Raw genomic sequence first — 25,876 nt, 5'->3', positions numbered from 1 at the left:
GGCTATGCAGCGAGTGGTGTCTGCTTTCCCTGCCGCCAGGGAGAAACTGGGAAGTGGAGGGGGGAGAGGACAGGAGGGGCAGAGGGAATTATTACAAGTAGCAGGATGAGTGTCAGCATGGATGGGGCTTTCAGGGCCCAAAATTAAAGATGGCACAAAAGAGAAATCGTTAAAGGGTTTGCTACCGTAGTGTGGTCTCTAGCCTAGTGCTACCCGCTCTGTATAAATGACTAACTGCTCTCTGAGGCAAACTTGGTGTATTGCAGTATAACAGCCTAGCCTGGCATTTACAGTGCATTTGGAAAGAATTCAAACCCATTTAACTTTTTCCACATTTTGTTACATTACAGCCTTATTCTAAAATGGATTAAATACATTTTTTTCCTCATCAATCTACACACAATACCCCATAATGACAAAGCGAAAACAGGCTTTAAGAATTTTTTGCTAATTTATAAAACAGAAAAAACAGAAAAAAGTTATTTAGATAAGTACTCAGACCCTTTGCTATGAGACTCGAAATTCAGCTCAGGTGCATCCTGTTTCCATTGATCCTCCTTGAGATGTTTCTACAACTTGATTGGAGTCCACTTGTGGTAAATTCAATTTATTGGACATGATTTGGAAAGACACACACCTGTATATACAAGGTCCCACAGTTGACAATGCATGTCAGAGCAAAAACCAAGCCATGAGGCAGGATTGTGGAGCCCAGAGCCCATAGAGCCCAGAGGCAGGATTGTGTCGAGGCACAGATCTGGGGAATCGTACCAATAAATGTATGCAGTATTGAAGGTCCCCGAGAACACAGTGGCCTCCATCATTCTTAAATGGAAGAAGTCTTGAACCACCAAGACTCTTCCTAGAGCTGGCCGCACGGCCAAAATGAGCAATCGGGGGAGAAGGGCCTTGGTCGGGAAGGTGGCCAAGAACCTGATGGTCACTCGGACAGAGCTCCAGAGTTCCTCTGTGGAGATGGGAGAACGTTCCAGAAGAACAAGCAATCTCTGCAGCACTCTACCAACCAAGTCTTTATGGTAGAGTGGCCAGATGGAAGCCACTCCTCAGTAAAAGGCACATGATAGCCCACTTGGAGTTTGCCAAAAGTTACCTAAAGGACACTCATACCATGAGAAATAAGATTCTCTGGTCTGATGAAACCAAGATTGAACTTTTTGGCCTGACTGCAAAGTGTCACATCTGGAGGAAACCTGGCACCATCCCTACGGTGAAGCACGGTGGTGGCAACATCACGTTGTGGGGATGTTTTTCAGCGGCAGGGACTGGGAGACTAGTCAGGATCAAGGGAAAGCTGAACGAAGCAAAGTACAGAGATCCTTGATGAAAACCTGCTCCAGAGCGCTCAGGACCTAAGACTGGAGCGAAGGTTCACCTTCCAACAGGACAATGACCCTAAGCAGACAGCCAAGACAACACAGGAGTCTCTTTGGGACAAGTTTCTGAATGCCCTTGAGTGGCCGAGCTAGAGCCCGGACTTGAACCCGATCGAACATCTCTGGAGAGACCTAAAAATAGCTGTTCAGCGCCGCTCCCCATCCAACCTGACAGAGCTTGAGAAAATCTGCAGAGAAGAATGTGAGAAACTCCCCAAATACAGGTGTGCCAAGCTTATAGCGTTATACCCAAGAAGACTCGAGGCTGTAATCGTTGCCAAAGGTGCTTCAACAAAGTACTGAGTAAAGGGTCTGAATACTTATGTAAATGTGATATTTCAGTTTTGTATTTTTAATTTGCAAAAATGTCTAAAAACCTGTTTTTGCCTTGTCATTCTTGGGTATTGTGTGTAGATTGACAAAGAAAAAAAAGAATTGAATCAATTTTAGAATAATGCTGTAACTTAACAAAATTTGGAAAAGGTTTGAATAATTTCCGAATGCTCTGTACATGCTGTGTATTAGTTCACTGAGACTTGAGGGCATTACTGGACAATAATATCATGTGAATTTCTCTTCATTCTCCCAAATATAACCTGCAATGACAATGTTATCTGATCATGACAATGTGGTAGCATAGGATGACTGCATCAGTTTTGTGTCGTAATGTTGGTCTGCATGGTGAAGGAACAGCCTGTCCCAGAGTGAACCAACCTCAGGGTGGCAAATCTAATCAGCGTTCATAATCCAAAAGTGATATTAAAAATTGGAATCAGAAATGAATCTGGCAGCACCTTGCGTGGTGCTGTCCTGTCAGTGCTGATTGTTACTGTAGCCATGTCAGCATGGTGCACTTAACCAAATCCATCTGAATGGGTTCTGCTTGTCACATGTCCCACCACCATGTCCCTTTGTCTCCATGTCTGGACCGTTTCATTAGGCAGGGGGAAGTTGTCTGAGGACAGGCTGGCTACACTTAGATCACACTGGCCCCGTCCGCCTGCATGGTGTTAAACATATCCCCTCACATGAACCATCTCCTCCAGGGACCAGGGATGAGCAGAGCAGAGCAGGGGTGGAACTTAACTGGTGTCTGTTGCTTGTGTTGTGTATGATGGAGGTAACTAACATTACAACACATCATATTGGGTCCTCCTGAGAGGCAGACCAGGAGCCAAACTAACTTGGTCATACTGTAAACGCATATTCACATCCTCCTCCACTGAACACAAACTCCCATCTTTTTTTGCTCAATGGATGCCATATCTCCCTATGTCATGCCTATGCCATATGTGCTAACCAGGTTCATTTCATTGCTTCTGGCTCACTGGATTAAAAGACCCGCTTTCAGTTTTTTCTTCTGTTTGCTTTCCCCCTTTCATTCAGTAATCTGTGGAAAAAGCAGAATTAAAGCGCTATACTACCCTGAAGCAAGCGTTCTCCTTTCAGGTTGTTAAACGAAGGGAGAATGAGTGGACGTGGTTCTCGGGGCAGAGGGGGTGTGGGATAGTGGGGCTCCCTTTCAGGTCAAAGTACTGCTGTTGGGATCTAACATATTTTGTCTATTCATAAGCCAGTCATAGCAAAGTGCTCTTATTGACTAATAGAATGGTGGGAATTACAGTTGTTTAGTATTTACCTGCAAAGCACACATTCATAGATTTTTTTTCTCAGTGCATAGCTAATTAAAAAATACCTTATATTCTAGAGTTTATCTACTTGCACATTTATAGTTATGCAAGTAAAAGACAAAAAAAGAGATGAATACAGCTGTATCGTAGATTCTGACCTGGAAGGATTTTCTCCGATTTTGAGTCAGTCTCAGTATTGTTTCAGACTGTTCTGTATTAAGCCTTGTCCAACTTCTTGACAGAGAAAAGAGTGTGTTTCTGTCTGATTTAAGGTTGCAGGCAGCCATGGAAGCTCATAAATAAAGAAGTTACAGCCCAGCAACATTCATCACGGCTGCCAGTTTGGGCTTGTCCTTCACTTGTCAATCAATTGGCCAGGAATTAACCTAATCTAAGCCAGGTTTATTACATTAGGAAGCCCACAACAACCAACATATTTCGATAACACTACAGCAAATGACGAGGAAGTCAGTAATTCTCAACTCTGTTTAAATCTGGTTTGGAATTCTTCTTTGGCATTGATAAAGATTCCCATGTTGACTTGCTCGATAATAAGTACATTGATACTGAATATCCCTTTATCAAAGTCCAGACCTATGATTACAGTATATTGTGTCTGTAAGAGTTATTCTATTTTGAGCACCAGGGTTACGTTACCTCATGTAGAAACAGCTATGGTCGCACAGTGCATCCAGTATAGCTGATAAATAGTTTTCTTTCATGGGCCTCGCTTACCAACCAGAAAAAAATACACTGCTAGCATCCCACTCTGTAAACCACCGTATGTATCCCAGTGGTCTTGTCAATGAACTATGACCTGGAACTAAACTGTCATTGGATTAAGCCAGGGTGAAGGAGGAATGCTTTCTTTAGTAATGGGTTTATGAATGAATAATGCATGAATGCATTAGTCAATTAGTGGTAATTAAATAATGTATTCAATTATAATTAAATATAATTATATGTGATTGTCTTGGACCATTTTATCCTTTTCAATTTGAAGTACATAGTTATGCACACACGATATTCATAGTAAAACGCTATGTTTTATTTGACTTCAATGTGTTGGCCTTTCCCACTGTTCTAGTGTATAGGAGAATGTAGAGCTCTGCGCCTGGTGATAAGATGTGAGGGGGCTTTTCAGAACATCAGTACTGAGACAGTGTACTACACTGAGGTTGTTTGGATTTTCTTCCACAGAAAATCTTCTATGGATGTAGCACTTGAGAAAATAAAGAAAGGAAGACTCCATGGCTGCATTTAAAAAAAGAAGCAGCTCTGAGTACACGGCTGTCTTAAAGATGAATTCCTCCTGTAGAGGACAGAAGGATAAGGAAGGAGTCAAAACACAACGGAAAAAAAGACAGCACACCTTTAACAAATATATTCCCATTTTGGTGAGAAAGTGGATTTAATTCACAGTATGTCTTTCAAAGTCATTCCACTAACAGTACATATACTGAACCAGCGCATGTTAAATAAAAAACATCCAGGGTTGGAGATTTAGTTTGGCTTGTTGAGAAAAATTGTATTTGTGATTGTTTATGGTAAACAGTGCATATTTTTTTAATCAGCAAGGCCCTTGTTAAAGTGTTGAACAGGAAGGATGAAATTACACTGAAGCAGTGGTGGATGGTAATAAAATGTGCTTTTCTTTAATGAGGACAGGACACAGCCCACCTCTCATCTCTCCCAGACCATAACAGTCCCAGGGAGAAGATTCTCTCTAATTGAGGGGTGTTTCTCCAGACAGAGAGATTCAGGGCTAAAATGATCCTGTAAAACTCCCTCCCTGTATCTTTAAGCACCTACAATCAGCTGAAATTGGTTGTTTTCCTGAGCATTTGTCTTGGATCCTTGGAATAGCTGCAGTCCTTGCTCAGATGTATCTACTGTTGTCAAGAGTGGGGGCCAAAGTGAGCACAAGATAAATGCCAGAGAACTCAAATTAATGTCATCTTTCTTTCGTTCTGGTTTAACTTGCTTGGGAGGCTGTAAACCAGAACTGGGAGAGTTGCTTACATCTGTCGCTACTTCCAGCTATCTCTCTGGTCAAAAGTCAAAAGCCCTCTTCCTTTTTAGCCCGGCTGTCATGAGCTGAGCACAAAGGAAATAAAGAGCAGCACAGGTACCATGTAATATTAAACCAAGCCTTCCAACACTCACATGATGGAAAATGCAACACAGCATGCATAATTGCATTCATACATAACCCAATAATTTTGGCATTTAGAAGTAGCCGTGAAAATACCAGGATGAATATTGCAGGGAAACCACTAGCACAGCATTAGAGCAACTGGCCCTTCAGTAAATGTACAGTAAATATACAGTGATGTACAATGAAAATATAGAATTTGAAGGATCCCTTACACAACAGCCTTGTATAACTAGTAGTTCTCAGTGAAAGAACACCCATGACATTACAAGCACACAACTGTGTGGAATTGGACACTTCAATTTTATAGAACAGGATGGCCTGTACAGTAATTTGGTCAGTAAAAAATGAAAGCGAGAGAGGGACGGGAGAGACAAATAGAGAGAGAGAGAGATGAACATGGAGAGAGAAAGAGAGTAAGAAAAAAGATAATGTGAGCCACTGCATTGCATCAGGCCAAGTAGAAAAATTGCACTTCTCCTGTTTTTCCCCCAGAGTTCTCGAGTTAGGGAGAATTTTCACATCCCTGCTGAGTTTGAGATAGATGTGTCAGTGTGCACAACTCTTCGATTTCTCTGGGCTTTGCCGAGTCATCCTGGCAGAGGCAGAATCTAGCCTCCTACGCCCCCTCGGTTCCTCCTCGATGGTCATCCCAGAATCCTCCTCTCGCTCTTTTTCTCTCCCCCCTCTCTCTCTCGCTCTCCCTCTCGTGTTGGTGTTCAGTTAAACACCTTTTTTCTCTTTCCATTTTTTCTTAGTGACCTTCATGAGGCTCACACGACCTTCCCTTTGTCCGGAGCTGCTCCCTTGCTCTCTTCCTATAAATGAGTGAAGAAGGAATGTGTGGAGGACAAAAAAGGCCAAGTCCTCTATCAATAAAGATCAGGTCTTTATCGTCCCATGTTTTGTGCAGTGCGTCTGTCTAATAGCTTCCTGGTCAAGGTTACAAGGTCATTAACAGTATAACAGCCATGTGAACAGTCACGGTCAGGTCAGCTAAGACTGGGAAGGGACAGTACATGGATGTTAGAATGCATTTCACATTAGGCCTTCCCAGGGCACACTGTAATGGGACATGCAGTATTCATGTTTGTCATGGAAACATCATCCCCATTTAAATTCATTACAGCACACCCACATGGTAACAGATACTGATAGCATCAAAGGAAGCTCTCATAGGGGTTTTCTCATTGGATGGAATAATATGGACTTGTGGGTGTGGCAAACATTGTCATTTTCACTGAACCAAGCCATGGTCTAGACAGCGCAGCTATAGGATCTAACATTCTAACATTCCAGTTCAGCTTTCAGACAGAAAAGTACTGCACCTCACACGTTTCTGGTGTACATGATTCCCACTTTTATTTTCGACAGAAAAGGATGTTTCTTCTGGTTTATTTTGGTTACATTGAAAACCATTCTGTGAAAAACCGTAGCACCAGAGCAGATACTTATTGCCCATCCTTAGTTTGTTAAAAAGGTCAATTTGTGCTATTTTGAGTTGAGATCAATTGTGATGTGGAGAAACGTTTTCTTCCAGTATATAAAAAAGACTAGCACTTTATTTATTTTCCAGTCATTTTCTAAATAAAAAGAGAGATGTAAATGTAATATATCCTTTCCATTTAAATCACAACAAATACACTTAAAGCAAAAAAATTGGGCGGCATTTAGCATAATTCAAGCAGGGAATTATCTTTCATGTTGAATAATATTATATATTTATATGTATACATATATATACATATATATATATATATATATATATATATGTGTGTATATATGTGTTTATGTACAAGTATGGCACTTGATTACACGAAAGCAAGAAAACACTTTTCACAAATAAAAGCAGTGGGCGCTTTGGTGTATTATAAATTAAGGAAGTCACAGACGTTAGCGTTTGCAGCAAATCCACCAGATACTGTTTTGCAAGTCAGCCATATAGAAATGGAATGATTACATACGTTAAGGTCAGTGGTGCGAACACAGGCAACAAAAAACACCAATGATGCTAAATGTATTTCAACTAGGTCAATCTAGACAAAATTGATTTAAATATTTATCCATATGCCTATATAAATATGGAGAATAGATTTTCCTTCGAACACATGGTCAACCGGTGTATTGTGTTTCTTAAATAGGTTGTCAAAAATCGGTTTGAAATCGGGTTAGGTTTGGCTCCCCGGTGTTCACCTCTTAGTTCAATTTGCATTTACACTCTTCAAGTACAGTAGATCAGCCCACAAAGAGTAAATGCGTGAACACGTCGACATGATCTACATTTAGCGCTTTACAGAGTATAAACGTTACTACAAAGTTGAATCAGTGCATTGTAATAAGTCAACAAACGTGGAATCCAGGCTTGCCATTGGAGTCCATAAAAGACAAACAAATAAAAAATCTGCCCACTCGTTTAAGTCATGAAACGGATGTGGTGTGAGGAGCTGTACATCCCGGTTCATCTTGGTTCAATCTTTACACATCGCACATTGTCCCTCCGGTAACTCTCTCCATGTGCTACACATAAGCAGAGTCACTGGATTGAGTACGACCGAAATTAGGCACACTCATTCGGGGCAAGTCCTTATTTCTGATTTCATAAATGGACTTCCGCCTCGCCTGCACTCCTCGCACCGCCGTTTTGATTTTCTTCCACCCCAAATGATTGAGTTCTGCCAGATTCAGCAACACACAAAAGCCACTGACCGCGAACATGAAGACTAGAAACACGGTCTTCTCAGTTGGTCTGGAAACATAGCACTCGACATCTTTTATGCATGGGTATCGATCACATTCGTACACCGACGGGACGTTGAATCCATACAAGAAATATTGACCCACTAAAAACCCTATTTCCAGCGCGTTTCTGAAAACCACTTGAATTATGTAAAACCTCGAGATACCCTCTTGCCGACTCTTTTTAGACTTCCCAGTAGTTCTCATGGCTGAATTGGGGATCTCTTTGACTTCCAAACAGTCGGGTTCGGCTTCTTTGGTGGAGTTCTCTGTGTTCTGAAGTACTCCATTCACAATGGTGTTTTTAATCTTTTTGCTGTCATCTCGTTTCATTGAATCTTGATCCTTATCCAGGGACAGAAAGACGGTGGAGTACCGTCGCTCCTTCTGTTTCGCTGACTGATGCACCGAGTATGTGATAAAACAAAGACTCGGGGTGCAAACCATTATGATCTGGAAAACCCAAAATCTAATGTGTGAAATTGGGAATGCCTTGTCGTAGCAAGCCTGGTTGCAGCCAGGTTGTAAGGTATTACAAACAAACATCGTTTGCTCGTCATCATAGACCGTCTCTCCAACTATTGCTACGATTAGAATCCGGAAGATCACCACCACAGTTAGTAGGATCCTAAAAAACAAACAAACAAAGTATGAATATAAAGTCCGTAAATGATTTACAGTGGCGCTCTAAGCAGGCGTGTGTTTGGGAGCTGTCCAGTGCTGAAACCGAACGCTATTTGCTGGGATGACGCTTTGCTCGCTCTCAGCATGGAGTTTTGGATGATGTGTGTATTATGCTTTGTTGTCATTTGTGTTACATACTTTGTGTACTCTGAAGTATTTACTAATTGGCATTCATCTGTATTTGTGTTTTAAAATGTTTTGCCAGCGTTGGTTTGGTAATGTAAGCGGAGCAGGCAATAGGGCACGGTCTCTGCCTCTCAGTTAGTGCATGGCACAGGAACCGATCTATCCCCAACAACAGCCATTTAAACAGGCAACTGTATTTACTGCAAATACAGTTGACATTTTACTCTTACCTTCCTATCATAGTAGAGTGCTGCTGGACAGCAGCCTCCAGGAGCCTCTCTAGTATGGTCCATTCCCCCATTGTTGTTCATCCGGAGGAGGCGAGAGTCCACGGCACACTGCACGAACTCCTGCCGAATATGTGGAAAATATTTCCTTGGGTCTTTGGTCGTTGTCACTCTCCAGAGGCTCGGAGGTTATCTGACAAATGCATTGATCATGAGCCCGCAGCTGTCCTGTCCTGCCCTCCTCTATCGCGCGTCGTGCAATAGGGCTCTGTGCGTCTGCCCGAGTGCTCGCGTGACGCTGACACTTTCTCGTTTTCTTGGGGAGTCCGAAAGGCTGATTACAATAAACCCTCCTATTGTCGATCTTAAGATCAGACTGGTGAGTCGTGCGCTGTGTCTGGATGCAGGGAGGTTGGATTTAATGTCTTGCCAGCGTTAATCTACCTTTAAGTAGTCCCCTCTCTGCGTCATGTGCAGACAGGTTGGCGGAACGCGGCCAAACGCGGCCAGGATTTCTCATTTTCAATATTCGACGAATGGAACCCGGGGCCGGCGTGCAAGATTAATCTGTTATAAAATGATTGGCGATAAGCTCAATGCACCCGGGGTGTTTACAAGTTTACAACACATGCAAATTACTGAGCAAGACCGAATTGTCTCTGGTGCGCGTGCTCAGGGTCATAGAGGTAGAGAGGGAGAGGGATAAAGGGAGAGAGGTTGTAAATGCGCTGTGTACTGAGCCCGCAGGTCAAGGTATGGCGCGCAGATATTTTTTCGGATCCCTTTAAGGCAAATACTTGTTGCTTTTTTACTGTAATCGTGACAATGGCTGCAATAAAGCAGATTTTCTTGAGTGCACGTGGGATACCCCCGATTTCAGTACTCGTAGTAACGCTATTGTAAAGCACGGCAAATAATAATGCTGTGGATACACTGTGACTAAGTGAAAGTACCATCCGAGTTGCTAATCGCTTTACAAGGTTGGCTGCCTGTGTGTGTGTGTGTGTGTGTGTGTGGGGCGGGGGGGGGGGGGTAAAAATAGCAGCAAAATGTCTGAATCTGCCCCGTGTCTTGCCCTTCGATATGATCAACTCAACTACAGAGCAAGGGGCGTGTTCACATTCATTAATATTACTGTTTTAAGACCATAGGCTACACACAAATATTAGTAAATGATAAGTGGTAGGCTTAATACATTGACTAGCCTATATTGTATCTTTACATACAATTTCAAAAATATAAAAACAAATATTTTCCACAAAAAACGTCATGAAATTACAAGTGCAGGATTGGCCTTTGTCTGATGAGGCTACTAAGATGTAAAATATTGATATTTCTGACCATTGCTGTGGAAGAGAACAGATGTTTACATATAGTAGACTTTATGCAAAGGTACCTTCTACTACCTGATCTCAGGTGCATGGATTAGAGTGAGGATCATGTGACTTTGTTTTTATTGAATGAAGGGGCGTGGTACAAGGGCTTATCTCTCCCTGCTGTAATCTTCCATAAACTCAAATCTTTTATAACCTTCCTATGAATCATCACGTGATGTGATAGATAAGGTGTGTGAGAGAGAGAAAGATGGGAGGATGCTCTCTAAACTACAGCACATGATCTTGAATAATAGAGACATGGACGGCTTTGAGGTAATCAAGAATGCAAACACTGCGTACCAACACAATTCATAAAACCCATAAAACATGGCATAAACAGACCAATCCAAGTCCATAAGTTATGCAGCATCAATTGTCTTTTCACACATACGAAATTCAAAAAATATCAGAGGGGTATGCTCCCTGCACAGTCTTAACAGAACAAGGTATTTGAAAGTGCCATTCCTGCCACCTTTGTCATTGACAGGAGTCATATTGGCTTATAGGTTTAAGCTATCAGCTGTTGTGATTAAGGAACTTCTACAGATGCACCGTCGAGAGCATTCTGTTGGGCTGTATATCACTGCAACATCACCGCCGGGTTCTCCAGAGGGTGGTGCGGTCAGCCCAGCACATCACCGGGGACACACTGCCTGCCCTCCAGGACATCTACAGCACCCGGTGTCATAGGAACACCTAGAAGACCCTCAAGGACCTCAGCCACCCGAGCCAGGGCCTGTTCACACCGCTGCCACCGAGAAGGTGGAGACTGTACAGGCGCATCCAAGCTGGGACTGAAAAATAGCTTCCATCTCCAGGCCATCGGACAGTTAAACAGCCATCGCTAGCCGACCTCCAGGGTTAGGGAGCAACAGATCACATGTAATCCGTTACATGTAAGGGATTACAAAAAACTAACCTGTTACCAGCAAAAATATTGTAATTAGATACTTTTGAAAAACTAGACGATTACTTCAAGGATTACTTTTAAATTCAGAAAGGATATTCAGAAAAAATCTTTAACGCTTCTGTTCAAGGACATTCAAATCAGCATTGCAAAAAGGCGCAAAAGTAATTTGTTCAACGTAAATGAGTCTGACCACAAGTCAGAGACCACTACGATGACATCAAATGTGTTTGCGGGATCACGTGAAAATAGCAGGAATAGGCTTTTGTAGGCTACAGTCTAAGCTATGTCAGCATTGTCACAACCTGGCTCGTCGATGGTGACAAACAAGGAGTCCACACGTTAGCAGTTAAGGAGTAACGAAAACATTTATTAAATAACTAACAAAGTATAAAACTAACCTGTGAAGTGTGAAAGTAGGCATGTTAGGGGTGTAATGGAGATGCATGGATGAAGGTAAAATGTGTGTAAGTGTTGACAGGTGCATCTAATCCAATCCATCTAATTGCAGCTCCTTCTTGGTGATGGGCGGTGGTCACTTTAGCCCGCACTGGGAGAACATGACCCTGCCCAACCACTCTGCCGATGTAGTCACTGTTGCCTGGGCAAACTCACATTTGGCTAAGTTCACAGTGAGACAGGCCTCAGCCAAATGCTCAAACAGAGTCTGCATCTGCACCAGATGTCGCTCCCAAGTGTCACTATAAACAACCACGACATCTAGATAAACAGTACAGTCTTCAAGGCCAGAGATCACCCTATTCATAAGACGCTGAAATGTAGCAGGAGCGTTGTATAGGCCCAAACTCATGACCGTATAGGAGTAAAGACCTGAAGGAGTAATAAAAGCAGATATTTCACAAGCTCCTGATGAAAAAGGCACCAGCCAGTAACCCTTCAGCAACTCCAACTTGCTGACAAACCGGGCAACACCAACCTGGTCAAAACAATCTTCCATCCGTGGGAGTGGGTAACAGTCAGGTTGTCACACTATTAACCTTCCGAGAATCAGTGCAAAATCTAAGAGAACCATCTGGCTTGCTCTCCAAGAGAGTGGCCCAACTGAAGAATAATGCTACAGCGATATCATTAACTAGCATGAACTTAATCTGAGTCCAAGTTACGTAGCTTCTCCAATGAGACGCGATAAAGTTTCATGGGGACAGCATCCCCAACATAAATATCGTGCACTGCAAAATGAGTACGAGAAGGTGACAGAAAACAAAGACTGAAAATCAGTGATCAAATCAGTTAAAACCTGTTGGGGCTAGGGGGCAGTATTTTCACGTACCCAATTTAAACTGGTTACTACTCTTGCCCAAAAACAAGAATATGCATATAATTAGTAGATTTGGATAGAAAACACTCTCAAGTTTCTAAAACTGTTTGAATGGTGTCTGTGAGTATAACAGAACTCATATGGCAGGCCAAAACCTGAGAAGATTCCATACAGGAAGTGCCCTGTCTGACAATTTGTTGTCCTTCTGTTGCATCTCTATCAAAAATACAGCATCTGTGCTGTAACGTGACACTTTCTAAGGCTTCCATTGGCTCCCTAAAGCAGCTAGAAAGTAGAATGGGGTGTCTGCTGTCTCTGGGCAAATTACAGCAGCAAAGTTTGTAAGTGGTCAGCCTGGGGACAGTGAGACTGAGATGCGGGTTCACGAGACTTCTCAATTTTTTTCTTTCAGCCTTTGAATGAATACAACGTTGCCCGGTTGGAATATTATCGCTATTTTACGAGAAAAATAGCATAAACATTTATTTTAAACAGCGTTTGACATGCTTCGAAGTACGTTAATGGAATATTTTGAATTGTTTTGTCATGAAATGCGCTCGCACGTTACCCTTCGGATAGTGACCTGAATGCAGGAACAAAACGGAGGTATTTGGATATAACTATGGATTATTTGGAACCAAAACAACATTTGTTGTTGAAGTAGAAGTCCTGGGAGTGCATTCTGACGAAGAACAGCAAAGGTAATCCAATTTTTCTAATAGTAATTCTGAGTTTAGTGAGCCCCAAACTTGGTGGGTGTCAAATTAGCTAGCCTGTGATGGCCGAGCTATGTACTCAGAATATTGCAAAATGTGCTTTCGCCGAAAAGCTATTTTAAAATCTGACACAGCGTTTGCATAAAGGAGTTCTGTATCTATAATTCTTAAAATAATTGTTATGTATTTTGTCAACGTTTATCATGAGTAATTTAGTAAATTCACCGGAAGTTTTCGGTGGGTATGCTAGTTCTGAACTTCACATGCTAATGTAAAAAGCTGGTTTTTTTATATAAATATGAACTTGATTGAACAAAACATGCATGTATTGTATAACATAATGTCCTAGGAGTGTCATCTGATGAAGATCATCAAAGGTTAGTGCTGCATTTAGCTGTGGTTTTGGTTTTTGTGACATATATGCTTGCTTTGAAAATGGCTGTGTGATTATTTTTGGCAGGGTACTCTCCTGACATAATCTAATGTTTTGCTTTCGCTGTAAAGCCTTTTTGAAACCGGACAATGTGTTTAGATTAACGAGAGTCTTGTCTTTAAAATGGTGTAAAATAGTCATATGTTTTGAGGCATTTGTATTTCGCACCAAGCGATTCCACTGGCTGTTGACTAGGGTGGGACGCAAACGTCCCACCTAGCCCATAGAAGTTAACTTTGCTAGACAATCAGACAGCTTACCCAAACGCTCCAAGTTTGCAAGGGACTCTGAATTCATCAACCTACCCTGCAAAATACAATCAGGGCCCGGCACCCCCTCTTCATCACATTGCCACTGTATGTGAAGGTGGAGTGGCTGACCTCCGATCAACAGATTCCACCAAAAGAACAGGACTAACCACATCAGTTTTAGCACATTGTTCTGATTTAGCCAATTCAGAAGACAAACAAGCATAATAGGGCTTTCACAAATTGACATGGCAGAGCTGATTTGCTTTTCTGCGCTCAGGGGTAGCAGTCAGCTAGTTTAAAATCAGACAATTGGTAAACCAGTGTATGTGCCGCTGACTTTGGCTTGAAAAGGAGAACCAACAATGGTCAGCAGGGCCAGAACCTGGTCCCATGGACTAAATTGTCAAAGCTCAGATCGCCAGTCATACAACCTTTTCATCCTCACCTGAGAGGATGCTAGTTTTCCTTTAGCCATTTCACAAGCTACATGCAACTGGTGTCAGAAACCACTAACATATGACACATTTGGGGGATGCTCAACCACCTTCCAATCCTCCTTTAATACACAAGGGGACCACACACAGTATGACCAAAAACAAGGTCATTAGGACTGAACCCAGTGCTCGTGATACGTTAACAGAGTAGCAACCAGGGTAACCCCTCTTCCCAGTCACATTCTAATTCAGTGCAGCACGTAACAGTTACTTCAAAGTCTCGATGAAAACACTCAAGGGCCCCTTGACTCGGCGCATAATAAGCACTGGCCTGATTATGTTATGCGCAATTGTCGCAAGACTTGTGCAAATATGCGCGACGTGAAGTTGGAACCCTGATCGCTCTGAATCACCACAATCTCCATGTTTTGAATACTTAACTGGGACAAAGCCTTCACGACAGACTTAGTGGTAATATTGCGAAGTGGATAGGCTGCAGGATATCTCGTTGCCTGACATCACAGTTAACATGTAGGTGCTACCAGGTTTAGAACAGAATAAATAACTAAATGCTCAAATGGCTGGCCTGTAACAAGAATAGGTTGTAGCAGGACTGGCCTTAACATCTGATTAGGCTTCCCAGACACCTGACAAACATGGCATGTTTTGATGTAAGCGGAAATGTCTTTCTTTAAACGAGGCCAATAAAAATGTTGCTAAATTCGATCATAGGTTTTACTAACCCCTAAGTGACCAGAAACATGAGATGTTTTCAAAACTAGATATCAAAGCTTAGAAGGAACCACAATCTGAACAATAGCATCACCCACAACTTTTGCAGTGAGGCGTCCATTTCCTCACCAACAACTGATCTTGAATGTAGTGACCCTGGGCAGCACTCCTTACCTCCTCAACCGGAAGTACTTGATCAAATAAACCTTTTAAGGTAGGATCAGTGGACTGCTCCATCACAAGAGCACTACAGGACATAGGCAAAGGTAAATCATTTAACTTTTTAGGCTATAGGGGGCAGTATTTTCGATTTCGGATGAAAAGCATGTCCAGAGTAAACTGCCTAATACTCGGGCCCAGAGTCAAATATTTGCTTATTATTAGTAGATTTGGGTAGAAAACACTCTGATGTTTCTAAAACTGTTTGAATGATGTCTGTGAGTATAACAGAACTCATATGGCAGGCAAAAACATGAGAAGAATCCAACCAGGAAGTGGGAAACCTGAGAATTGGAGTTCTTCTTTTGAAGAACTTTTCCCTATTGAAACTACAGTGTCTGTGGGGTCATGTTGCACTTCCTAAGGCTTCCATTGGCTGTCAACAGCCTTTAGAAACTTGTTTCCTCCTTCTCCTGTTACTGGGCAGAGAATAGTAGCTCAGTCAATGAGTGGACTACCTATGGACAAAGGGCTTGGGTATGCGTGAGCGCACCGTTCCTTCTTTTTCTCCTGGAATGAATACGCTATTGTCTGGTTGGAATATTATCAACGTTTTATGTTACAAATACCCTAAGGTTTGATTGTAAGCAATGTTTGACATGTTTCTATGACCGGTAATGGAACATTTTGACTTTTCGTGTCCTGATTTACGCTCGCTCGTTATGCCTTTGGATAGTGATCTGAACGCACAAACAAAACGGAGGTATTTGGACATAAATATGGAGTATTTCGAACAAAACAAACATTTTTTGTGGAAGTAGGAGTCCTCGGAGTGCATTCTGATGAAGATCAGCAAAGGTAAGAGAATATTTATAATACTAATTCAGAGTTTTGTTGATGCCAGAACTTGGCGGGTAGCTGTATAGCTTGCTTCGATGGCTGAGCTATGTACTCAGAATATTGAACAATGTGCTTTCTCCGTAAAGTTATTTTGAAATATGACAAAGCGGTTGCGTCAAGGAGTAGTGTATCTATAATTCTTTCAATAACTGTTGTAAATTTGATCAACGTTTATGATGAGTATTTTTGTAAATTGATGTGCACATTCACCGGAGGTTTGGTGCGAATACATTTTCTGAACATCATGCGCCAATGTAAAATGCTGTTTTTGGATAGAAATATGAACTTTATCGAGGAAAACATACATGTATTGTATAACATGAAGTCTTATGAGTGCCATCTGATGAAGATCATCAAAGGTCAGTGAATATTTTAGCTGTACTTTTGGTTTTTGTGATGCATGTCCTTGCTTGGAAAATGGCTGTGTGGTTTTTCTTGTGAAGTTTATGTCCTAACATAATCTAATTTTATGCTTTCGCCGTAAAGCCTTTTTGAAATCAGACAATGTGGTTAGATTAACGAGTCTTATCTTTAAAATGGTGTAAAGTAGTTGATTGTTTGAGAAAAATAAATTACGAGATTTTTGCTGTTTTGCATGTCGCGCCATGCTATTTCACTGGCTGTTGAATAGTGTGTCCCGCAGGTGGGACGGTCGTGTCCCGCAGGTGGGACGGTCACGTCCCACCTAGCCCATAGAGGTTAATGGATTATCAAACTTTTCGGCTATGTGTTGTGTAAGTTCCATTTTGACCGTAGTGTCAGCACTACTCATAGCACGAGTCACAGCGCATGCAGAGAATACCTCCGGGAATCTCTGTACATTTTCATTGATAATCCCTACATGGGATGGGGTATGAGAAATGACCAGAGGAGATGCATCACACCAGACACGACTACCGGCTAAGTTACCCAAAATCACATGAACATCGTCAACAGGCAGAAAGGGACGTACCGCAAGGGAAACCTCACCCTGGACTTTGTGCAAGGGTACAGCCAATGTATTCAAACCCATCCCTTGAGTCCAGACACTGGTTCCTGTATCTGTCTCCAGAGAAGGCAGAACAGACTCCAAAACATATGATTCAGAGGCACCAGTGTCTCACTGGATCTTTACTGGCACATCACTTCCCAATAGGGAAACATAACCCTCTGTGACAAACGGCAAATAATCAGTACAAAAAGTTTTGGACAATTCTTGAGCTTGCACAACAGGATTAACATGAGGAACAGGCCCAGCTAACACAACACGTTTTAAATGTGTGCTGGCCAAGCTGCTGCAGTTTTACCAAGGACAGAACATTCATTCTTCCAGTGGCCTTTACCGTGACAATAATTACAGATTTTCTTACATCATTCTGTCCACATGAACCATGTTTGGATCTAGATGGAAATGTGTCATTACCAGAACCAAAGGAATGTACTGACTGAAATCCACTTGAACTGTTACTCTGCCCCCAATCTCGCATACAGGACCCTCAAACTGTTTGTGGGTCAGTACATACTCATCTGCCAAAACAGCAGCTTCAGATGCAGTCCGTCCTTTATGTTCATTTATATAGGTAGCAAGACGATTAGGGACAGATTCTTTAAATTGTTCGAGGACAACCAGGTTGCACAAATCTTCAAAACTAGTGACTGCTGATGCAGTACACCAACGAATGAATTGAGTTACCAAATCCTGTGAAACCTCAATGTGGGACTGTTTTTCACCTTTAAACGTTCTGAAACGCTGTTGATACGCTTCAGGGACCAACTTGTAAGCATGCATGCCACAGTTTAAACCTTCACGTAATCGTTGCTATCTGTAGCGCTAAAAGGTAAGTAAGACTCCTGAGCCTTACCGGTCAAAACACACTGCGGCATCAAAGTACAGTCTGCATCAGGCCAAGCCTGAGAGTCTGCTACACTTTCAAATAACGTAAAAAAATAGATCAGGATCCTTTTCAGTAAATTTAGGCACCAACCAGAGTTTACCAGCAACATCAAAAGGCAGAGAACAACCAAGGGAAGAATATCCCATTGGGGAGCTTGAGTAGTCAATCGCAAAAGAAAATTCACCTGAAAGCTTGCCTTCTCTGACATGTTCTAACCGATGATGTTGCAACCACAGTTTAGCTTGTTCGTATCCTGCTTCAACCTTTCCAGATCTTTGTCATGATTTAGTTGCAATAAAAGTAACTCATTTTTATGCTCAAATGTCAAACCAGCACTAGACACAATTGGTACATCCAATACAGCTGGACTAGGTTAACTCAATTCTCTCTTCAAAATATCAGCAGAAAGCAAATTAGCTGCCAGAATAGACCTCAGTATCCTTGAGACTGTCACTAATCTCACCATGATAATACTCACTCAACTTCAAAAGCTGTTCCTTCATAAACTGCATAAGCAACTCTTCAGGAGCACGGACAAAATCCTCAATAGAAGCCATAATGCTACTACCAGTGAACAGAATAGTAGCCCAAACTTTGAACTGCCCTAATGTGCACATCGACTACAGAACAAGTACATAGCTGACTTAACAGTGCAAAAACATATGAGTATTACTTGAGTTACCCCAAATCCTATTGTTAAACTTAACCCTAGTCTTCAGTGGCTTTGCGGCAGGTATTGATGCACTAGAGCCCGCTGGCACGAAGGAGGAACCAGCTCGCTGGTAACCAACCCCAGATGTGCTCCCGAGACAACTGCTCTGACCACCATCACCACAAAAATAACACACAACGTGCCCCCAGTGGGAACACGCCGCTATACCTAACAGGGGGAAAGACCATAACTCTGGGCAATGAGTTATGTCTGCCTCAACTTCTCACTGTCATACATTGCAAAGACATCTCACCTCCATAATCAGATGACCCAACAGGGAACATAAGTGTCTAGACAGTACAGGAAAAGAGACTGGTCTTCTCTCCACCGATGCACCAAGTCATCAAACCGATACCTTAGAAGGCAATTTCTCTAAACCAATTGAAGTGTGATTAAACACAACTACAAAGAGTCAACATGTAACTCTTGCCAGGTCGCAATTGTAAATGAGAACTTGTTCTCAACTTGCCTACCTGGTTAAATAAAGGTTAAATAAAATAAAAAACTCCCAATATACAAAAGCACATACAAATGGCTAAGATGCCATACAGGCTTCTGGGACAATACCAGAACTAAGCGATCCACAAGACCAACAAATTAGTGCTAACCTATTACCATCTATACTAGGGATAATGTCAAAATAGCCAAGGCAAGATCCTGGATGAGCCCCCATTTCTCACAACCTGGCTCTTAGATGGTGACAAGCAAGGGAGTCCACACATTGGCAGTTAAGGAGTAACAAAAATATTTATTAAATAACTAACAAACTACAAAGGAAAACTAACCTGTGAAGTGTGAAAGTAGGCATGTGAGGGGTGTAATGGAGATGCATGGATGAAGATAAAATGTGTGTAAGTGTTGAAGGGTGCACCTAATCCAAAAACATGATCAACCAGATCACAAAACAAAATAGTGCTTGTGGAGAAAAAGAGCTAAGACTAGACACCAGGAACTTTTATCTCCTAGTTGATCCCAAACTCAGATGCAACTTATCACCTTAACAACCCAATCAGCTCCACCTATCCCCAATCTGTAAATAAAAGCACAAACACAGAGAAGGAGGCAGGGAGAGTGTAACAGCATCCAAAGATTGTCCAACATGACTAAATGCTTGGATGTAAGGGTGACAGCAGTGGTGTAGTCTATGGTGATATGGATATCACGTATTATTGATATCTACATAGAGCATTGATGTGAATCACACTGCTGCTGTCTCCTTTAGATATTTTCACCTTACAGAATGTGGGTTTTGTGGATGGCTGTTCACATATCTAAATGTGTATTTGAACCCAATAGTGGTTGAATTCAATAAGTTTAAGCTGCCTATTAATCATTGTTTTTGAATCCAGTGGACAGCCAGTGAAATATGCGCTCTTGTAACAGCTGAATTCTTTTTTGAATTTTTTATTTAACCTTTAATTAGGCATTTAGCAGTGAGGATCCCAGCCTATGGAATAAAAGTGAGGCTTTTATTGCTCAATCTAATTCATGCTGATAAATGAATGTATAGGCCTAATGGACACATGCTCAAACTTGCACACTTTTGATAGACTTAAAGGGGAAATCTAGTTGCTACATCAACTTTTGGACTTATAAATTATATACACTGCTCAAAAAAATAAAGGGAACACTTAAACAACACAATGTAACTCCAAGTCAATCACACTTCTGTGAAATCAAACTGTCCACTTAGGAAGCAACACTGATTGACAATAAATTTCACATGCTGTTGTGCAAATGGAATAGACAACAGGTGGAAATTATAGGCAATTAGCAAGACACCCCCAATAAAGGAGTGGTTCTGCAGGTGGGGACCACAGACCACTTCTCAGTTCCTATGCTTCCTGGCTGATGTTTTGGTCACTTTTGAATGCTGGTGGTGCTTTCACTCTAGTGGTAGCATGAGACGGAGTCTACAACCCACACAAGTGGCTCAGGTAGTGCAGCTCATCCAGGATGGCACATCAATGCGAGCTGTGGCAAGAAGGTTTGCTGTGTCTGTCAGCGTAGTGTCCAGAGCATGGAGGCGCTACCAGGAGACAGGCCAGTACATCAGGAGATGTGGAGGAGGCCGTAGGAGGGCAACAACCCAGCAGCAGGACCACTACTTCCGCCTTTGTGCAAGGAGGAGCAGGAGAAGCACTGCCAGAGCCCTGCAAAATGACCTCAAGCAGGCCACAAATGTGCATGTGTCTGCTCAAACGGTCAGAAACAGACTCCATTAGGGTGGTATGAGGGTCCGACGTCCACAGGTGGGGGTTGTGCTTACAGCCCAACACCGTGCAGGACGTCTGGCATTTGCCAGAGAACACCAAGATTGGCAAATTCGCCACTGGCGCCCTGTGGTCTTCACAGATGAAAGCCGGTTCACACTGAGCACGTGACAGACGTGACAGAGTCTGGAGATGCCATGGAGAACGTTCTGCTGCCTGCAACATCCTCCAGCATGACCGGTTTGGTGGTGGGTCAGACATGGTGTGGGGTGGCATTTCTTTGGGGGGCCGCACAGCCCTCCATGTGCTCGCCAGAGGTAGCCTGACTGCCATTAGGTACTGAGATGAGATCCTCAGACCCTTTGTGAGACCATATGCTGGTGCGGTTGGCCCTGGGTTCCTCCTAATGCAAGACAATGCTAGACCTCATGTGGCTGGAGTGTGTCAGCAGTTCCTGCAAGAGGAAGGCATTGATGCTATGGACTGGCCCGCCCGTTCCCCAGACCTGAATCCAATTGAGCACATCTGGGACATCATGTCTCGCTCCATCCACCAACGCCACGTTGCACCACAGACTGTCCATGAGTTGGCGGATGCTTTAGTCCAGGTCTGGGAGGAGATCCCTCAGGAGACCATCCGCCACCTCATCAGGAGCATGCCCAGGCGTTGTAGGGAGGTCATACAGGCACGTGGAGGCCACACACACTACTGAGCCTCATTTTGACTTGTTTTAAGGACATTACATCAAAGTTGGATCAGCCTGTAGTGTGGTTTCCCAATTTAATTTTGAGTGTGACTCCAAATCCAGACCTCCATGGGTTGATAAATTGGATTTCCATTGATTATTTTTGTGTGATTTTGTTGTCAGCACATTCAACTATGTAAAGAAAAAAGTTTTTGTTTAAGTAAAAAGGATGTGTTGTTTAAGTGTTCCCTTTATTTTTTTGAGCAGTATATATACACTACCATTCAAAGGTTTGGAGTCACTTCAAAATGTCCTTGTTTTTGAAAGAAAAGCACATTTGTCTATTAAAATAACATAAAATTGATCTGAAATACAGTGTAGACATTGTTAATGTTGTAAATGACTATTGTAGCAGGAAACGGCAGATTATTTTTGGAATATCTACATAGGCGTGCAGAGGCCCATTATCAGCAACCATCACTCCTGTGTTCCAATGGCACGTTGTGTTATCCAATCCAAGTTTCTCATTTTGAAAAGCTAATTGATCATTAAAAAACCCTTTTGCAATTATGTTAGCACAGCTGAAAACTGTAGTGCTGATTAAAGAAGCAATAAAACTGGCCTTCTTTATACTAGTTGAGTATCTGGAGCATCAGCATTTGTGGGTTCGATTATGGACTCAAAATGGCTACAAACAAAGAACTTTCTTCTGAAACTCGTCAGTCTATTCTTGTTCTGAGAAATGAAGGCTAATCCATGCGATAAATTGCCAAGAAACTGAAGATCTTGTACAATGCTGTGTCCTACTCCCTTCACAGAACAGCGCAAACTGGCCCTAACCAGAATAGAAAGAGGAGTGGGAGGCCCCGGTGTACAACTGAGCAAGAGAAAAAGTACATTAGTGTGTCTAGATTGAGAAACAGACACCTCACAAGTCCTCAACTAGCAGCTTCATTAAATAGTACTAACAAAACTTTCTTGGGCAGACAAACACGAGCAATGGACATTAGACCGGTAGAAATCTGTCCTTTGGTCTGATTGTGAGTCCAAATTTGAGATTTTTGGTTCCAGCCTCTGTGGATTTGTGAGACTCAGAATAGGTGAATGGATGATCTCCGCATGTGTAGTTCCCACAGGTGTGATGGTTTGGGGGTGCTTTGCAGGTGACACTGACACCACAGCATTCTGCAGCGATACACCATCCCATCTGGTTTGCGCTTAGTGGGACTATCATTTATTTTTCAACTGGACAGTGACCCAACACACCTCCAGGTTGTGTAAGGGCTATTTGACCAAGAAGGAGAGTGCTGGAGTGCTGCATCAGATGACCTGGCCTCCACAATCCCCCAACTTCAACCCAATTGAGATGGTTTGGGATGAGTTGGACTGGAGAGTGAAGGAAAAGCTGCCAACAAGTGCTCAGCATATGTGAGAAGTCCTTCAAGACTGTTAGAAAAGCATTCCATGTGAATCTGGTTGAGAGAATGCCAAGAGAGTGCAAAGTTGTCATAAAGGCAAAGGGTGGCTACTTTGAACAATATAAAATATATATTTTAAATGTATTTGTTTAACACTTTTTTTATTATTACATGATTCCATATGTGTTATTTCATAGTTTTGATGTCTTCACTATTATTCTACAATGTAGAAAATAGTAAAAATAAAGAAAAACCCTTGAATGAGTCGGTGTGTCCAAACTTTTGAATATATACAGTACCAGTCAAAAGTTTGGACACACCTATTCATTCAATGGTCTTTGCGCATGGTGATTTTTGACTTGTGTGTGGCTGCTTGGCCATGGAAACCCACTTCATGAAGCTCCCGACAAACAGTTTTTCTACTGATGTTGCTTCTAGAAATTTTTGGAACTCGGTAGTGAGTGTTGCAACCAAGGACAGACAATTTCACGTGCTACGTGCTTCAGCACTAGGCTTTTGAATGGCGGGAACCCAGTTACCGAGATTTATCAGATTTACTGCTGAAAACCACTCCCTTTTCCCGGGATAAAGAGCTGCGATAAACCGGTCAATTATAATAAATTATTTATATGAACAGCATGGTGTGAAGTGGAACTGTTAAATTATATGCGATGTCTAAATCTGGCTTCTTTACGGCCTCTGCATGATGAATCAACACTCAAGGTTGGGACAGACCATCTCTGTATGGAGTTAATTTCACAATGCATGTAGAACTACAGTATCATCTCATGGTAACTTTCTTTCTTGTGAAGCAGGCATACATTTGCTGCAGCATAGCCTATGCTACAGTAATATAAAGACAGAATGAGCGTCTAATTTACCCATCTCCATCTGGCTTTCAGGGGTCACCTTGTTTTTGAATTGTAAAGATTTCTAGTGGATAGCCTTCGGAGAAGAGTGGAGGTGTCACGCCCTGATGTGTTTCACCTGTCCTTGTCCTTGTCTCAACCCCCCTCCAGGTGTCGCCCATCTTCCCCATTATTCCCTGGGTACTTATACCTGTGTTCTCTGTTTGTCTGTTGGCAGTTTGTTTTGCTTGTCAAGTCAACCAGCGTTTTGTCTCAGCTCCTGCTTTTCCTAGTCTCTCTTTTTCTTGCTCTCCTGGTTTTGACCCTCCTGTCTCTGAGCCCGCCTGCCTGACCACTCTACTTGCCCCTGAGCCAGTGTGCTGTCCTGTACCTTGCCCCTACTCTGGATTATCGACTCCTGCCTTCCTGGACCTGTCGTTTGCCTGCCCCTGTTGCTGTAATAAACATTGTTACTTCAACACAGTCTGTATTTGGGTCTTACCTGAAACCTGATAGTACGAACTGGCCATGACTGACCCAGCAGACTTGAACCAGTCCCGCAATGCCATCTCCGCCCAAGGAGTCACCATTGGTAGGCACAAGGAGTTGCTTCGCAGTCTGATGGAAGGGTTCCAGGACGTGGCCGAACGTCACGACCTAGCATTGGACGCATTGCGTGAGAAATTCTGTAGACAACCTACCATGACGGTACCCTCCCAGCCCCTCAGTAACCCGGCTGCTAGCAACGCCATCACCCCGGTTTCCCGGGAACCCCGCTTACCTCCCCCGGAGCGAGACGATGGAGATTCCAGAACCTGCCGGGCTTTTCTCTCCCAGTGCTCCCTCGTTTTCAAGCTACAGCTTTCTTCGTTCCCCTTGGACCACTCGAGGATAGTGTACATCATTACGCTGATGTACGGGAGGGCACTGGCCTGGACACGGCGGTGTGGGAGTAACAATCTGCCGTCTGCCTCAGTCTGGAGGTATTCGTGGTGGAGGTGAGAAAAGTTTTTGAGGCTCCGGTGTCCGGGAGAGAGGCTTCCCTGAAGTTACTCCAGCTTTGGCAGGACTCCCTCAGTGTGGCATGCGGTGGATTTCCGCACACTAGCAGCAGAGGGTGCCTGGAACCTGGCAGCGCTGTTCAACACCGTTCATGCACGGATTATCGGAGGAAGTAAAGGACAAGCTTGCTCCCCGGGAACTACCAACGGATCTCGACTCCCTCATTGCTTTGACCATCCGGATTGATGGACGGCTACGTGAACGTAGGAGGGAGAAGAGGTCTGATTGCGGTCCTAATCGCTCACTCAAGGATCCCACCTTGCATCTGAGGAACAATAGAAGTCCCTAGAGTATATGCCACAAAGAGGATCCGAGTTTCCCCGACTTCCTCCGAGAGCCTCTGAAGTCTGCCAATTTAACTCTTCCCGAGCCGATGCAGCTCAGCAGGGCTAGGCTGTCTCCAGCCAAACGCATACGCAGACTTAACACCCGGAGTTGTCTGTATTGCGGTACTGCAGGTCATTATGTGTCTACCTGTCCCTTCAAGAGACCTAGCTCATTGATAGGAATGAGTACTTTGGTGGATCTTAAAGACAATTTTGCTTCTCCCCCTACTCGGCCCCCTCTCCATGCCACCCTGCTGTGGGGCGACCAGTCCAAGTCTCTCAATATACTCATCAACTCGGGGGGCCGATATGGGTCTTATGGACATTACCATGGCGTCCGAGCTGGGCATCCCTACTCAACTCCTTTCCATTCCCATGAATGTTAGAGTGCTGGTCTGGCGCTCTATAGGCCAGGTCACCCACCATACCACCCCCATCAATCTACGAGTGTCGGAACCACAGCGAGATGATCCAATTTCTGCTAATTGAGTCTCCGCAGGTTCCTGTGGTATTGGGATTCTCTTGGCTCCAGCGACACAATCCCTCGATTGACTGGTCTACTGGTGCCATCGTGGGCTAGAGCCCATTCTGCCATGCT

The 25,876-nt window shown here is 43.1% G+C and overlaps 1 protein-coding gene across 1 annotated transcript; it reads right to left on the bottom strand.

Moving 5' to 3' along the window:
- Positions 1–4,366: 4,366 nt before the first annotated feature.
- LOC115162161 (gap junction delta-2 protein) lies at positions 4,367–9,479 on the bottom strand. Its single transcript, XM_029713190.1, has 2 exons — positions 8,957–9,479; positions 4,367–8,544 (listed from the first exon to the last, which is right to left on the bottom strand). Exons 1-2 carry the CDS (start codon positions 9,025–9,027, stop codon positions 7,698–7,700), a joined length of 918 nt encoding a protein of 305 aa, XP_029569050.1. The 5' UTR covers positions 9,028–9,479; the 3' UTR covers positions 4,367–7,697.
- Between the last annotated feature and the right edge of the window lie 16,397 nt (positions 9,480–25,876).

Source organism: Salmo trutta, chromosome 25 (genome assembly GCF_901001165.1).
Source record: "Salmo trutta chromosome 25, fSalTru1.1, whole genome shotgun sequence".
Lineage (NCBI taxonomy): Eukaryota > Metazoa > Chordata > Actinopteri > Salmoniformes > Salmonidae > Salmo > Salmo trutta.
The sequence above is the reverse complement of the archived record's forward strand: the minus strand, read 5'-3'. Positions and strand labels throughout refer to the sequence as shown.

Coding starts and splice junctions, on each gene's coding strand:
- LOC115162161 (XM_029713190.1), bottom strand. CDS start 9,027: ATGGGGGAATGGACCATACTAGAGAGGCTCCTGGAGGCTGCTGTCCAG. Junction 8,545..8,956: donor CACTCTACTATGATAGGAAG/GTAAGAGTAAAA, acceptor TTTGTTTTTTAG/GATCCTACTAACTGTGGTGG.